Genomic DNA, 17,272 nt, shown 5'->3' with positions numbered 1-17,272 from the left:
CCTCCACAAGTGAATGTTGGGGGAACAGGCTTGGCTGTGGCTCACAGACCTCCCTCTACAAGTGACTGCTAGGGTGAGAGGCTTGGCTGTGGTTCACAGACCTCCCTCCCAAAGTGAATGTTGGGGGAACAGGCTTGGCTGTGGCTCACAGACCTCCCTCCACAAGTGACTGTACTCTTGCATATTGAGTACTAGAATACTTCGGCATGCCAATACCGTATACAAAATACAGAGGGACCAGATATCATCAGGTAAGTGCACAGAGGGAAGCACAGATGTAATATTCTTAACTTGACAGCTTGACAATGTATATCATCAGGGTACAGATGTGTGCAACCAGTTATAGAAGATCTGTACATACTCATATCTCGGTATCGTGTCCCTGGCTAGTGCTTAATCTCCACAACGGCCCCCACAACGCTAAGGATGCCTGGCCTCCACCTTGGGGGTGCCCAGGAGTGGACACCTCACAGGGAAAGCCAGGATGGGTTCCACAGCGGTATTCGTACAAGCGCCTTGAGACCCTTGCGGGTGAGTAGTGCGCTATACAAATATCAATTTACAATTTACTACAATTTACAATTTTTGTCCACAATATTAGTGTTCCACAATATTGTGAACTCCATATTCACAAGACACACCCATAAGTGAGGTTGCAGGATGCCAGAAATGAGTTATTTCTAATATGTCTCTAGTTGTACTCTGATGGAGCTGTGTATCACCCAATACTGATAGAAAGTGTAAAGTTTGTGTAGGGTACAAGTGAGGGGCTCTGGCTGCACTGTCTGGTGACCCTTTGCTACATACCTGTAGATGTCTTTGGTATGGGGGGAGTGCATGCACAGGCACATTTAATCCCACTAATCACACAGCTCCAGATTTCTAAAAAGAATGTCTTCATGATATGTTCTTTTTAGAAATTAATTTTCACAAGTAATAATAGCTCTCCTACCTTCCCACAGAGCAACCACACACTTCTGGGTCATTTGAGGATAAATGCTTAGTAGAGTAGAGGTTTGCCCCTACTCTGGACATGTGTGATCACAGACATGATACATGCACATTGAAGAGCATTTCACCATTACTTCACGATGACCACTTGTGTTTCACCAGGGTAAAAATGGCCGTGCTTGTGGCACACACAAATATGGTTCAACCATCTTGGCTAATGTATGTGGTTAAAAATCCCCGCACATGATGCTATCTCTTAGAACCTCAGAAAATCCTGTGGTAGGTTTTGAGCTTCTCAGAAATCAAATGAAACTCATAAAATAGAAGTGAGACACCAACCATGGCCTTGCATTGTTGTTGGTGTTGCATGCTTTTTTTCAAAATGTCTGTATGCTCAACATGTTAGAACATTTGTACATATGTGCTGTTTGGGAAAAGAGAAACAGGTCAATGCAGCACTACTCAAGGCCTCTTGTGTTAAATATATTAGTCTAGAATGTCCTGGACTAATATCGTGGATCTATTAATCAGAAATCAAGTATCATGGATTAGTTCCCACTCATTGATATGAAAAATGTTCAATTGTTAGCAGCAGACTCCAAATTATGGATCCAGACCAGGTATTTTACTTCCAATTCTTTATTTTCCCAGACATAAAAAACTTCCCAGCTCACACCGCCGACACGTGTTTCGTCTCATGGAGACTTTTTCAAGGCAAACGTATTAGCTGTGGAGACGCGATCTTAGGTATTCTGGTCAAACGACCCGTGTCTCTCAATAATAAGTGAATCGGTTCCGGTGGTCTCATCAACCTCCTAGGTAGATTTCCACAATTATAGAACGATATCGTAGTCAAATCCAGCTACCACAAGTCACCTATTGGAAATTCGGGCTTCATGTAAGAATAGGGAGTTCAATATTCTCCTTTTTAGTAAGTGAAAAAGTATTGCCGCGTGGAGGTGGTTCTGTTTAGCTTCAATATTCCAGGACCCTGATAAGTCTCCCCTGATAAGTCGACCGTCACGGACCTCCACTGCCGGTAGCCACTCAATGTGCTGTTTGTGACATGCGGAGATGCTTTTAATGATACATTCTTCAGCCCCACATGTGCCTTTAGCTCCTTTACCTCTCTTTGTTGTGTTTGTGTACTTGCTGCTCCCTGTGTGTTTCTTGACTGTTGCAGTGTGCACATAGAGTGCACATGTGGTAAGCCACCACTGAAGCCACAGGTCCATATGTTACAACTCCACAGTGCCTTGGAAGTAGCGGATCCCTACCCGCGTCACTACACGCAAACACTACTGGCATGATGTCAAGGAGGAAGGAGGTATCTACTCCTGCTTCTCTCAGGGTCAGGTGGGAGTGACAGGGAATTAACAAGGCGAGGGATGGATCTGCTGCAGACCCTTGAGAGAGTTGTGCTGCAAGACTGAAACGTGTCAGCCACCGGTGCAGTGCAGAGGACCCCTCCTGTCTCTGGACCCCAGTGCACTCTTGAGAGGTATACCCTGGGTGCAAACATCTCTCTGTGACATGCACTGAGCCAAAGTCAGTTCCCTCTCACACAAGCAGCAGAAGTGGTGCAAAGGTTTTTGTCACCCCAAGGGCTTCACTGCTCCTCAGCCCACATCTGTGGAATGAGGAGGATGCAGTGGCAAAGCGTTTCCTCATTTGCTTGGTGCTCTCTCCCTTACAAATGATGGAGCCCCCCTTCTGATCGCGCTGGGGCACATTTGTGCAATGGCACAATACATATTAAAGAAAGGCCAGGCACACATCTGCAGCCCCTTCTGTAATACCAAAGTGCCCCAGGGTGCAAGTGACAGACGCAAACATGACTCATTACACTGCATACAACAGAGCGCCAGATGTTTGCATCAGCCATCTCCACAGTTCTCAGCTTGTCTCACCCTGAGTAAGTATGGGCGAAATTAGCAAATTCGCAGTTCACGAAAACCACGAATTCGTGCAAATTTATTTTTGCGTGTTCGCGGGGCTTTTGTGTGTTCGCGGGGCTTTTTGCGTGTTCGCGGGATTTTTTCAGCGCGGCTACCGCGAGGTTACCCATGAGGTCGTACAAGGGCTAGTTGCATGCTCGCGTTGTGCAATTGCGTGTTCACGTCCATTTTTGTGTGCTCACGGTCAAAAAGTCTTGCGCCAAGCAAAAAAATCCGCGAGCTTGCGAAATGCGAATTTTTTGACAAATTTGCGCAATTCGCGGAATGCGATTTTGTCAAAAATTCGCAAATTCCGCGAGCGGAACGGATTTTACGCCCATGCTGAACCCTGAGCCTCTTACTTAAGAAAATATTGAGAGCTCAATGAACTTGCTGAGCTATCTTACCGCAATAGACTGCTGTGTGACAGGTTCCTATGCCATACACACATCTCTATATATTTACCATGATCTGCGTCCTATAGCTTGCTGCAGCAGCAGAGGGTCACAGGAGGATGAATGTGTGATTCAGTTCTCTGTGGCAGCATAAATCATCTAACATTATTCTGATATTCTTTGGTGTTCAATGCGTTACTGGAAACAGGAAATAGAATCAGACACTCATAGTAGGTCACTTGGGTCTTTAACCACCAGATTCTTCAATGGAAAAGTTGTCTTAAGTTTGATTTTTACATGGATGATGTTGAACCCGCACAGGCATGAGCACTTTACATGCAATTTAGGAGTGGGGTTCTCCCACTGAATGTCATGAAAAGTAGTTGGGCGAACGCTACTGTAACTCCTCTGTGTCCATCCTGTAGTATTATACCAGAAACCATTGAACACTTTGGGCCAGATGTAGGTAAATCTTTTTTACCTCTTCTTAAATACCGATTCATACCGATTCGGTATTTAAGAAGTGGTAAAAAAGAGGAGGGCAGATGTAGGTAATTTTATTTTTATAATTACCGAATCGGAAGGAATCGGTATTTACCGATTCGGTAAATACCGAATCAGTAATGCCCATTGATTCCTATGGGCATTGAAGCCCATAGGAATCAATGGGCATTACCGAATCGGTATTTACCAAATCGGTAAATACCGAATTTTGCAGGGGTGCAGGGGGTGTCACTTTGACACCCTCTGGCACCCCAATTACAGGCATGTGTGCCATGTGGCACACAGACATGCCCTAAGGGCATGTCTGTGTGTCACATGGCACAGGTGTGCACCTGGATTCGGTATTTTACCACCCAATTGGATTGGGTGGTAAAATACCGACCCCTGAAGGCCTGTGGCACTGTTTGCAGTGCCACCTACATGTGAGATTTACCGAATCGGTAAAATTACCGATTCGGTATTTTACAGAATCGGGAAATTTACTGATTCTGTAAATTTACCAATTCTGTAAAAAAGGTCCCCTACATCTCAACGACCCATTTACCGGTCGGTAACGGCCGAATTCGGCCGTTACGGACCGGTAATGGCCACCTACATCGGGCCCTAGGTCTTCTTCTGTCCTGCCCTGAATTATTCCGGCTTGTCGGTTGCTGTCGTTCTCGCGTCCCTCAGACGCTCTATGTGTATTTAGATCAGATACGACGAGGTGGCTTGTCTTTTCACTGTCTAGATATCCGCTCTATGCCTGGTGGCAGAGGTCCCAATTGGTAAAATAATGTAGTGGAGCAGGACCCTGGAACCTACACGGGTAGTATACACTGAGGTTAGTCAGGGACTGTAGTGTAAAATGACAGCCATGGCCTGGTTTGTTAATGCTGATGCATATCCTAATGTTTACTCTAGGTTTTAAAGCAATTTTAAAAGTAATTTCTTTTAGTTATGATTCTATAACACCACTCTTGAATGATGTACAGGATTATGAAGATGTTGTCACTTTTTATGCTTTTTTTATAATTGAAATATTGTATGTCTTGTGTTTTTATGTATATGTATGATCATGTTATTGATCGAATAAACTTGACTGACAGACAAGTGTGCGACAAAGGCCGCCCTCACATTGGACTTGAATCAGAAAAACACGGATCGACACCTGTGTTTTTACAGCCTCCTGTGGAGCGCATTCACAGTTTATTTAAAGTTCGCAAAAACTTTCAAGGGCTCTATTAAGAAACCGCAACAGTTGCTGCATTCCCAGTGTAGTGGAGTAGTGTGGCTCACTGGTTAGAGGCGGCAGACCCGGGAGCAGAAGTCGGCCCGGGACCAGGGTTCAATTCCCGACGCGGCAGGGTCGTGGACTTGGGTTAGCGGACTCTATAATTCTCGCTTCGGTGCTTACTCTAATCAGGGGTTCCACTCGGCAACTCTGGGCATTAGGTTGCCTAATCTCCACAACGGCCCCATCAACTCCGGCGATGCCTGGCTCCACCTTGCGGCCTCCCCGCAGGGACCATCCCACAGGGAAAGCCAGGACGGATTCCCCAGAGTTATACAGTGCCAGGAAACCTAAGGACGGGTAGCAGTGCGCTTTACAAACTCAAATACATGCACACATACATACAGTGTACTCACATGTGTAACCATTGCACATGCATGACGCACATGACTTACTTCTGCACAGACGTCAATGCTCAGCAAAAGGGTGATTGCTTATGGCATCGCTCTTTACACTAACTGTTTTGCAAGATTTTCTCCCTTGGAATATTTTTCCATAGTGGTATAATATTACTGTAATTGAAGTGAGTGACATGTGTAAATTGGCCTTTTATGCACTTCAGCGGTGCATTTTGCAGCTGTGAAGCATGCACGATGCGCTTAGGTTTGCAGGCGGATTGTTTCTCTGCACCTTTGACCCCAGTTGTTTAACAGTTTGATCTCCGGGGTGTCACACTTGGGTCTGCTTGCGTTTCATGGCTGTGAGGTGCACTTGTGAAGGAGGGAGCTCGGCTAGTGTGATGGAATCCATGTGCACACAGAGAGTATCCTGGCGAGAGTATCTTGGCGGGAGTACCCTGGTGAGAGTATCCTGGTGATAGTATCCTGGTGAGAGTATCTTGGCAGGTTTACCCTAGTGAAAGTACCCTGGCGAGAGTACCCTGGCGAGAGTACCCTGGCAAGAGTATCCTGGCGAGAGTACCCTGATGAGAGTACCCTGGCAAGAGTATCCTGGAGAGAGTACCCTGATGAGAGTACCCTGGCGAGAGGATCCTGGTGAGAGTACCCTGGCGAGAGTACCCTGGTGAGAGTACCCTTGTGAGAGTACCCTGGTGAGAGTACCCTTGCAAGATTACCCTGGCGAGAGTACCCTGGCGAGAGTACCCTTACAAGATTACCCTGGCGAGAGTATCCTGGTTAGAGTACCCTGATGAGAGTACACTGGCGGGAGTACCCTGGTGAGAGTACCCTTGCAAGATTCCCCTGGCGAGAGTACCCTGGTGAGAGTACCCTTGCAAGATTCCCCTGGTGAGAGTACCCTGATGAGAGTACCCTTGCAAGATTACCCTGGCGAGAGTACCCTGGTGAGAGTAACCTTGCAAGATTACCCTGGCAAGAGTATCCTGGTTAGAGTACCCTGATGAGAGTACACTGGCGAGAGTACCCTGGTGAGAGTACCCTTGCAAGATTACCCTGGCGAGAGTACCCGGGCAAGAGTATCCTGGTTAGAGTACCTTGGCAGGAGTACCCTAGTAGGAGAACGCTGGTGAGAGCACCTTGGCGAGAGTACCCTCGTGAGAGTACCCTGGCGAGAGTACCCTGGCGAGAGTACCCTGGTGAGAGTACCATTGCAAGATTACCCTGGCAAGAGTACCCTGGCGAGAGTACACTTGCAAGATTACCCTGGCGAGAGTACCCTGGTGAGAGTACCATTGCAAGATTACCCTGGTGAGAGTACCCTGGTGAGAGTACACTGGCAAGATTACCCTGGCGAGAGTACCATGGTGAGAGTACCCTTGCAAGATTACCCTGGCGAGAGTATCCTGGTGAGAGTACACTGATGAGAGTACACTGGCGAGAGTACCCTCGCGAGAGTACCCTTGCAAGATTACCCTGGCGAGAGTACCATGGTGAGAGTACCCTTGCAACATTACCCTGGCGAGAGTACCCTGGTGAGAGTACCCTTGCAACATTACCCTGGCGAGAGTATCCTGGTTAGAGTACCCTGATGAGAGTACACTGGCGGGAGTACCCTGGTGAGAGTATCCTGGTTAGAGTACCCTGATGAGAGTACACTGGCGGGAGTACCCTGGTGAGAGTACCCTTGCAAGATTCCCCTGGTGAGAGTACCCTGATGAGAGTACCCTTGCAAGATTCCCCTGGCGAGAGTACCCTGATGAGAGTACCCTTGCAAGATTACCCTGGCGAGAGTACCCTGATGAGAGTACCCTTGCAAGATTACCCTGGCGAGAGTACCAGGGTGAGAGTACCCTTGCAACATTACCCTGGCGAGAGTATCCTGGTTAGAGTACCCTGATGAGAGTACACTGGCGGGAGTACCCTGGTGAGAGTACCCTTGCAAGTTTCCCCTGGCGAGAGTACCCTGGTGAGAGTACCCTTGCAAGATTCCCCTGGCGAGAGTACCCTGATTAGAGTACCCTTGCAAGATTACCCTGGCGAGAGTACCTTGGTGAGAGTAACCTTGCAAGATTACCCTGGCAAGAGTATCCTGGTTAGAGTACCCTGATGAGAGTACACTGGCGAGAGTACCCTGGTGAGAGTACCCTTGCAAGATTACCCTGGCGAGAGTACCCGGGCAAGAGTATCCTGGTTAGAGTACCTTGGCAGGAGTACCCTACTAGGAGAACGCTGGTGAGAGCACCTTGGCGAGAGTACCCTCGTGAGAGTACCCTGGTGAGAGTACCCTGATGAGAGTACCCTGGCGAGCGTACCCTGGTGAGAGTACCCTTGCAAGATTACCCTGGCGAGAGTACCCTTGCAAGATTACCCTGGTGAGAGTACCCTGGTGAGAGTACCCTGGCGAGAGTACCCTTGCAAGATTACCCTGGTGAGAGTACCCTGGTGAGAGTACCCTGATGAGAGTACCCTGGCGAGCGTACCCTGGTGAGAGTACCCTTGCAAGATTACCCTTGCGAGAGTACCCTGGTGAGAGTACCCTTGCAAGATTACCCTGGCGAGAGTACCCTGGCGAGAGTACCCTTGCAAGATTACCCTGGCGAGCGTACCCTGGTGAGTGTACCCTGGCGAGAGTACCCTGGTGAGAGTACCATTGCAAGATTACCCTGGCGAGAGTACCCTGGTGAGAGTACCCTTGCAAGATGACCCTGGCGAGAGTACCCTGGTGAGAGTACCCTTGCAAGATTACCCTGGCGAGAGTACCCTGGCGAGAGTATCCTGGCGAGAGTATCCTGGCGAGAGTACCCTGGCGAGAGTACCCTGGCGAGAGTATCCTGGCGAGAGTATCCTGGCGAGAGTACCCTGATGAGAGTATCCTGACGAGAGTATCCTGGTGAGAGTACCCTGGCGAGAGTACCCTGGCGAGAGTACCCTGGTGAGAGTACCCTTGTGAGAGTACCCTGGAGAGAGTACCCTGATGAGAGTACCCTGATGAGAGTACCCTGGTGAGAGTACCCCTGTGAGAGTACCCTGATGAGAGTACACTAGCGAGAGTACCCTGGCGAGAGTACCCTTGCAAGATTACCCTGGCGAGAGTACCCTGGCGAGAGTACCCTGGCGAGAGTACCCTGGTGAGAGTACCCTTGCAAGATTACCCTGGTGAGGGTACCCTGGTGAGAGTACCCTGATGAGAGTACCCTGGTGAGCGTACCCTGGTGAGAGTACCCTTGCAAGATTACCCTGGCAAGAGTACCCTGGCGAGAGTACACTTGCAAGATTACCCTGGCGAGAGTACCCTTGCAAGATTACCCTGGTGAGAGTACCCTGGTGAGAGTACCCTGATGAGAGTACCCTGGCGAGAGTACCCTGGTGAGAGTACCCTTGCAAGATTACCCTGGCGAGAGTACCCTGGTGAAAGTACCCTTGCAAGATTACCCTGGCGAGAGTACCCTGGCGAGAGTACACTTGCAAGATTACCCTGGCGAGAGTACCCTGGTGAGAGTACCATTGCAAGATTACCCTGGCGAGAGTACCCTGGCGAGAGTACACTTGCAAGATTACCCTGGCGAGAGTACCCTGGTGAGAGTACCATTGCAAGATTACCCTGGCGAGAGTACCCTGGCGAGAGTACACTTGCAAGATTACCCTGGCGAGAGTACCATGGTGAGAGTACCCTTGCAAGATAACCCTGGCGAGAGTATCCTGGTGAGAGTACACTGATGAGAGTACACTGGCGAGAGTACCCTCGCGAGAGCACCCTTGTAAGATTACCCTGGCGAGAGTACCATAGTGAGAGTACCCTTGCAACATTACCCTGGTGAGAGTACCCTGGTGAGAGTACCCTTGCAACATTACCCTGGCGAGAGTATCCTGGTTAGAGTACCCTGATGAGAGTACACTGGCGGGAGTACCCTGGTGAGATTACCCTTGCAAGATTCCCCTGGCGAGAGTACCCTGGTGAGAGTACCCTTGCAAGATTCCCCTGGCGAGAGTACCCTGATGAGAGTACCCTTGCAAGATTACCCTGGCGAGAGTACCCTGATGAGAGTACCCTTGCAAGATTACCCTGGCGAGAGTACCATGGTGAGAGTACCCTTGCAACATTACCCTGGCGAGAGTATCCTGGTTAGAGTACCCTGATGAGAGTACACTGGTGGGAGTACCCTGGTGAGAGTACCCTTGCAAGATTCCCCTGGCGAGAGTACCCTGGTGAGAGTACCCTTGCAAGATTCCCCTGGTGAGAGTACCCTGATGAGAGTACCCTTGCAAGATTACCCTGGCGAGAGTACCCTGGTGAGAGTAACCTTGCAAGATTACCCTGGCAAGAGTATCCTGGTTAGAGTACTCTGATGAGAGTACACTTGCGAGAGTACCCTGGTGAGAGTACCCTTGCAAGATTACCCTGGCGAGAGTACCCGGGCAAGAGTATCCTGGTTAGAGTACCTTGGCAGGAGTACCCTAGTAGGAGAACGCTGGTGAGAGCACCTTGGCGAGAGTACCCTCGTGAGAGTACCCTGGCGAGAGTACCCTGGCGAGAGTACCCTGGTGAGAGTACCATTGCAAGATTACCCTGGCAAGAGTACCCTGGCGAGAGTACACTTGCAAGATTACCCTGGCGAGAGTACCCTGGTGAGAGTACCATTGCAAGATTACCCTGGTGAGAGTACCCTGGCGAGAGTACACTGGCAAGATTACCCTGGCGAGAGTACCATGGTGAGAGTACCCTTGCAAGATTACCCTGGCGAGAGTATCCTGGTGAGAGTACACTGATGAGAGTACACTGGCGAGAGTACCCTCGCGAGAGTACCCTTGCAAGATTACCCTGGCGAGAGTACCATGGTGAGAGTACCCTTGCAACATTACCCTGGCGAGAGTACCCTGGTGAGAGTACCCTTGCAACATTACCCTGGCGAGAGTATCCTGGTTAGAGTACCCTGATGAGAGTACACTGGCGGGAGTACCCTGGTGAGAGTACCCTTGCAAGATTCCCCTGGTGAGAGTACCCTGATGAGAGTACCCTTGCAAGATTCCCCTGGCGAGAGTACCCTGATGAGAGTACCCTTGCAAGATTACCCTGGCGAGAGTACCCTGATGAGAGTACCCTTGCAAGATTACCCTGGCGAGAGTACCAGGGTGAGAGTACCCTTGCAACATTACCCTGGCGAGAGTATCCTGGTTAGAGTACCCTGATGAGAGTACACTGGCGGGAGTACCCTGGTGAGAGTACCCTTGCAAGATTCCCCTGGCGAGAGTACCCTGGTGAGAGTACCCTTGCAAGATTCCCCTGGCGAGAGTACCCTGATTAGAGTACCCTTGCAAGATTACCCTGGCGAGAGTACCTTGGTGAGAGTAACCTTGCAAGATTACCCAGGCAAGAGTATCCTGGTTAGAGTACCCTGATGAGAGTACACTGGCGAGAGTACCCTGGTGAGAGTACCCTTGCAAGATTACCCTGGCGAGAGTACCCGGGCAAGAGTATCCTGGTTAGAGTACCTTGGCAGGAGTACCCTACTAGGAGAACGCTGGTGAGAGCACCTTGGCGAGAGTACCCTCGTGAGAGTACCCTGGCGAGAGTACCCTGGCGAGAGTACCCTGGTGAGAGTACCCCAGACGAGAGAAGCTTACCTAATTCTGGGCTTATCAAGGAGTGGGATAGGGAGAAATCCGGCACAATCTTAAAGATGTTGGTATGGTGGCCTCATCAACAACTTATCGTGTCATGCTTCATCATAGGTGACCTAACCTCACCAGAGCGGGTAAATACCATTCTGGTGCACTCAACCTGTGGAGGAAAATCTCACATAAGTATTTTCCTGGAATAGTGCAGGAGTCCGCATACAAATATCGCAAGGTTACACTCAAAGGATTTTTCCTTTATTAGTTTGAGAAACTTCAATATCAATAAAATCAACACTATGAGGGTAAATCTAGAATAGTTACTGTTAGGTGCCCTCAGAATCATTTTCCTTCCTCCTCCCCAGCTGTATATGGAAGGGTGAGATTGTGTGTGTGTAAGTGTGAGGCTTTGCAGACATCAGTTTACAGCATTAAAGCTCCAGATGTGTGCCTCTTTGTGAAGTTCCGAGCCCTGGAAACATACATAGATTGCAAGATTACCCTGGCGAGAGTACCCTGGTGAAAGTACCCTTGCAAGATTACCCTGGCGAGAGTACCCTGGCGAGAGTACACTTGCAAGATTACCCTGGCGAGAGTACCCTGGTGAGAGTACCATTGCAAGATTACCCTGGCGAGAGTACCCTGGCGAGAGTACACTTGCAAGATTACCCTGGCGAGAGTACCATGGTGAGAGTACCCTTGCAAGATTACCCTGGCGAGAGTATCCTGGTGAGAGTACCCTGGCAAGAGTATCCTGGCGAGAGTACCCTGATGAGAGTACCCATGTGAGAGTACCCTGGAGAGAGTATTCCGGTTAGAGTACCCTGATGAGAGTACCCTGATGAGAGTACCCTGGTGAGAGTACCCTGGTGAGAGTACCCTGGCGAGAGTACCCTTGCAAGATTACCCTGGTGAGAGTACCCTGGTGAGAGTACCCTGATGAGAGTACCCTGGCGAGCGTACCCTGGTGAGAGTACCCTTGCAAGATTACCCTGGCGAGAGTACCCTGGTGAGAGTACCCTTGCAAGATTACCCTGGCGAGAGTACCCTGGCGAGAGTACCCTTGCAAGATTACCCTGGTCAGAGTACCCTGGTGAGAGTACCCTGATGAGAGTACCCTGGCGATCGTACCCTGGTGAGAGTACCCTGGCGAGAGTACCCTGGTGAGAGTACCATTGCAAGATTACCCTGGCGAGAGTACCCTGGCGAGAGTACCCTTGCAAGATTACCCTGGTGAGAGTACCCTTGTGAGAGTACCCTGATGAGAGTACCCTGGTGAGAGTACCCTGGTGAGAGTACCCTGGCGAGAGTACCCTTGCAAGATTAACCTGGTGAGAGTACCCTGGTGAGAGTACCCTGATGAGAGTACCCTGGCGAGCGTACCCTGGTGAGAGTACCCTTGCAAGATTACCCTGGTGAGAGTACCCTGGTGAGAGTACCCTTGCAAGATTACCCTGGTGAGAGTACCCTGGTGAGAGTACCCTGATGAGAGTACCCTGGCGAGCGTACCCTGGTGAGAGTACCCTTGCAAGATTACCATTGAGAGAGTACCCTGGTGAGAGTACCCTTGCAAGATTACCCTGGCGAGAGTACCCTGGCGAGAGTACCCTTGCAAGATTACCCTGGCGAGCGTACCCTGGTGAGAGTACCCTGGCGAGAGTACCCTGGTGAGAGTGCCATTGCAAGATTACCCTGGCGAGAGTACCCTGGTGAGAGTACCCTTGCAAGATGACCCTGGCGAGAGTACCCTGGTGAGAGTACCCTTGCAAGATTACCCTGGCGAGAGTACCCTGGCGAGAGTATCCTGGCGAGAGTATCCTGGCGAGAGTACCCTGGCGAGAGTACCCTGGCGAGAGTATCCTGGCGAGAGTATCCTGGCGAGAGTACCCTGGTGAGAGTACCCTGATGAGAGTACCCTGACGAGAGTATCCTGGTGAGAGTACCCTGGCGAGAGTACCCTGGCGAGAGTACCCTGGTGAGAGTACCCTTGTGAGAGTACCCTGGAGAGAGTACCCTGATGAGAGTACCCTGATGAGAGTACCCTGGTGAGAGTACCCGTGTGAGAGTACCCTGATGAGAGTACACTAGCGAGAGTACCCTGGCGAGAGTACCCTTGCAAGATTACCCTGGCGAGAGTACCCTGGCGTGAGTACCCTGGCGAGAGTACCCTGGTGAGAGTACCCTTGCAAGATTACCCTGGTGAGGGTACCCTGGTGAGAGTACCCTGATGAGAGTACCCTGGCGAGCGTACCCTGGTGAGAGTACCCTTGCAAGATTACCCTGGCGAGAGTATACTTGCAAGATTACCCTGGCGAGAGTACCCTTGCAAGATTACCCTGGTGAGAGTACCCTGGCGTGAGTACCCTGGTGAGAGTACCCTTGCAAGATTACCCTGGCGAGAGTACCCTGGCGAGAGTACCCTGGTGAAAGTACCCTTGCAAGATTACCCTGGCGAGAGTACACTTGTAAGATTACCCTGGCGAGAGTACCCTGGTGAGAGTACCATTGCAAGATTACCCTGGCAAGAGTACACTTGCAAGATTACCCTGGCGAGAGTACCCTGGTGAGAGTACCATTGCAAGATTACCCTGGCGAGAGTACCCTGGCGAGAGTACACTTGCAAGATTACCCTGGCGAGAGTACCATGGTGAGAGTACCCTTGCAAGATTACCCTGGCGAGAGTATCCTGGTGAGAGTACACTGATGAGAGTACACTGGCGAGAGTACCCTCGCGAGAGTACCCTTGTAAGATTACCCTGGCGAGAGTACCATAGTGAGAGTACCCTTACAACATTACCCTGGCGAGAGTACCCTGGTGAGAGTACCCTTGCAACATTACCCTGGCGAGAGTATCCTGGTTAGAGTACCCTGATGAGAGTACACTGGCGGGAGTACCCTGGTGAGAGTACCCTTGCAAGATTCCCCTGGCGAGAGTACCCTGGTGAGAGTACCCTTGCAAGATTCCCCTGGCGAGAGTACCCTGATGAGAGTACCCTTGCAAGATTACCCTGGCGAGAGTACCCTGATGAGAGTACCCTTGCAAGATTACCCTGGCGAGAGTACCATGGTGAGAGTACCCTTGCAACAATACCCTGGCGAGAGTATCCTGGTTAGAGTACCCTGATGAGAGTACACTGGCGGGAGTACCCTGGTGAGAGTACCCTTGCAAGATTCCCCTGGCGAGAGTACCCTGGTGAGAGTACCCTTGCAAGATTCCCCTGGTGAGAGTACCCTGATGAGAGTACCCTTGCAAGATTACCCTGGCGAGAGTACCCTGGTGAGAGTAACCTTGCAAGATTACCCTGGCAAGAGTATCCTGGTTAGAGTACCCTGATGAGAGTACACTGGCGAGAGTACCCTGGTAAGAGTACCCTTGCAAGATTACCCTGGCGAGAGTACCCGGGCAAGAGTATCCTGGTTAGAGTACCTTGGCAGGAGTACCCTAGTAGGAGAACGCTGGTGAGAGCACCTTGGCGAGAGTACCCTCGTGAGAGTACCCTGGCGAGAGTACCCTGGCGAGAGTACCCTGGTGAGAGTACCATTGCAAGATTACCCTGGCAAGAGTACCCTGGCGAGAGTACACTTGCAAGATTACCCTGGCGAGAGTACCCTGGTGAGAGTACCATTGCAAGATTACCCTGGTGAGAGTACCCTGGCGAGAGTACACTGGCAAGATTACCCTGGCGAGAGTACCATGGTGAGAGTACCCTTGCAAGATTACCCTGGCGAGAGTATCCTGGTGAGAGTACACTGATGAGAGTACACTGGCGAGAGTACCCTCGCAAGAGTACCCTTGCAAGATTACCCTGGCGAGAGTACCATGGTGAGAGTACCCTTGCAACATTACCCTGGCGAGAGTACCCTGGTGAGAGTACCCTTGCAACATTACCCTGGCGAGAGTATCCTGGTTAGAGTACCCTGATGAGAGTACACTGGCGGGAGTACCCTGGTGAGAGTACCCTTGCAAGATTCCCCTGGCGAGAGTACCCTGGTGAGAGTACCCTTGCAAGATTCCCCTGGCGAGAGTACCCTGATGAGAGTACCCTTGCAAGATTACCCTGGCGAGAGTACCCTGATGAGAGTACCCTTGCAAGATTTCCCTGGCGAGAGTACCAGGGTGAGAGTACCCTTGCAACATTACCCTGGCGAGAGTATCCTGGTTAGAGTACCCTGATGAGAGTACACTGGCGGGAGTACCCTGGTGAGAGTACCCTTGCAAGATTCCCCTGGCGAGAGTACCCTGGTGAGAGTACCCTTGCAAGATTCCCTTGGCGAGAGTACCCTGATTAGAGTACCCTTGCAAGATTACCCTGGCGAGAGTACCTTGGTGAGAGTAACCTTGCAAGATTACCCTGGCAAGAGTATCCTGGTTAGAGTACCCTGATGAGAGTGCACTGGCGAGAGTACCCTGGTGAGAGTACCCTTGCAAGATTATCCTGGCGAGAGTACCCGGGCAAGAGTATCCTGGTTAGAGTACCCTGATGAGAGTACACTGGCGAGAGTACCCTGGTGAGAGTACCCTTGCAAGATTACCCTGGCGAGAGTACCCAGGCAAGAGTATCCTGGTTAGAGTACCTTGGCAGGAGTACCCTAGTAGGAGAACGCTGGTGAGAGCACCTTGGCGAGAGTACCCTCGTGAGAGTACCCTGGCGAGAGTACCCTGGCGAGAGTACCCTGGTGAGAGTACCCCAGACGAGAGAAGCTTACCTAATTCTGGGCTTATCAAGGAGTGGGATAGGGAGAAATCCGGCACAATCTTAAAGATGTTGGTATGGTGGCCTCATCAACAACTTATCGTGTCATGCTTCATCATAGGTGACCTAACCTCACCAGAGCGGGTAAATACCATTCTGGTGCACTCAACCTGTGGAGGAAAATCTCACATAAGTATTTTCCTGGAATAGTGCAGGAGTCCGCATACAAATATCGCAAGGTTACACTCAAAGGATTTTTCCTTTATTAGTTTGAGAAACTTCAATATCAATAAAATCAACACTATGAGGGTAAATCTAGAATAGTTACTGTTAGGTGCCCTCAGAATCATTTTCCTTCCTCCTCCCCAGCTGTATATGGAAGGGTGAGATTGTGTGTGTGTAAGTGTGAGGCTTTGCAGACATCAGTTTACAGCATTAAAGCTCCAGATGTGTGCCTCTTTGTGAAGTTCCGAGCCCTGGAAACATACATAGATTTACTCACCTCAAAGGCAAGAGTAAGAATGGACATGCAACACCTATGTAATGGGAATGTGGAGGAAGGGGTGGCACTACATGTGCACATGAATAATGTTCCACCTGGCAAACAAGATATGCCGTCAGATGATTGGATTGTGCAGTATCAAACATTCATTCTATATTCTAATGTGTCTTAATTTCTCCATTTCAGGAACCCTGGGATCTTGCCCCATGCCTCCCAACACTCCAGTCTGCAACACCACGGTTATAGGCACACCGAGCTGCACAGCCGAGTGCCAGGGTGAAGAAAAGTGCTGTTTTTATGGCTGCAGATGGCAGTGCCTAATGCCTATTAAAGGTACATTGTCTGTCATGGTCACTCCGACACAGGCTATTCATGATGCAGTCTCTTAACAGCGGGGAAAGGGGGGGTCGCAGGGACAAACAATTATTTAAAGACTACTCCTAGTTCAGGTCCCCAGCTACAACATATGATAAACACAAAGGAGAAAAAGGAGGGTCTGCAAAACCACCTCGTGTGGCTGGCTACCCTATACTACAATGAAGGTCAAAAGCAGGTATCCTAGTCACCCTGGGTAGCCTACCTGATAACATACATTGTCATGAGGGGTATGCATGCATAGAGATAAGTACATACAGTGCCAGTTTACTGAATCCCAATAGCTCAGACGTGGATTACCATCAAATGAACTTGGTGATCAGTCCTATCATTTGGTTCACCCGTATCAAGTGGTTGGTCCTGTGATCATCCAAACCATTTAACCACGTGCTCAATATTAGAGCAGGCTCAAGTCCACAGGCACTTATGACAGCTGATCATTGATGGTTGTGGGGATAGTGAATTCGCAGTGCAAATATAGAATAAAGGTGAATTAAAAAAGAGTGGGATGTCCTAAAAAGAAATAATTTTATTAAGCTAAGGACATCTCCCCTTATTAAAACCAGAACAGTGCAAACGACAGTGAAAGCAAATATCTGTCGTGAAAAAAGGCCAACATGTTTCTGCCTAACGGGGCAAAAAACGTCCCCCGGCTTTCATCAGGGCCTC

General features: G+C 50.0%; 1 protein-coding gene across 1 annotated transcript in view; it reads left to right on the top strand.

The window, feature by feature from the left end:
* Positions 1 to 17,272, top strand: part of LOC144763049 (uncharacterized) — a 103,302-nt gene that overhangs the window by 14,631 nt on the left and 71,399 nt on the right. Inside the window, exon 2 of the mRNA XM_078648358.1 lies at positions 16,415 to 16,561. Coding sequence (XP_078504484.1) covers positions 16,415 to 16,561 — 147 coding nt within the window. The remainder of the gene's footprint in view (positions 1 to 16,414; positions 16,562 to 17,272) is intronic.

This window comes from Lissotriton helveticus, chromosome 6, assembly GCF_964261635.1.
Source record: "Lissotriton helveticus chromosome 6, aLisHel1.1, whole genome shotgun sequence".
In the NCBI taxonomy this organism is placed as follows: Eukaryota; Metazoa; Chordata; class Amphibia; order Caudata; family Salamandridae; genus Lissotriton; species Lissotriton helveticus.
The sequence above is the reverse complement of the archived record's forward strand: the minus strand, read 5'-3'. Positions and strand labels throughout refer to the sequence as shown.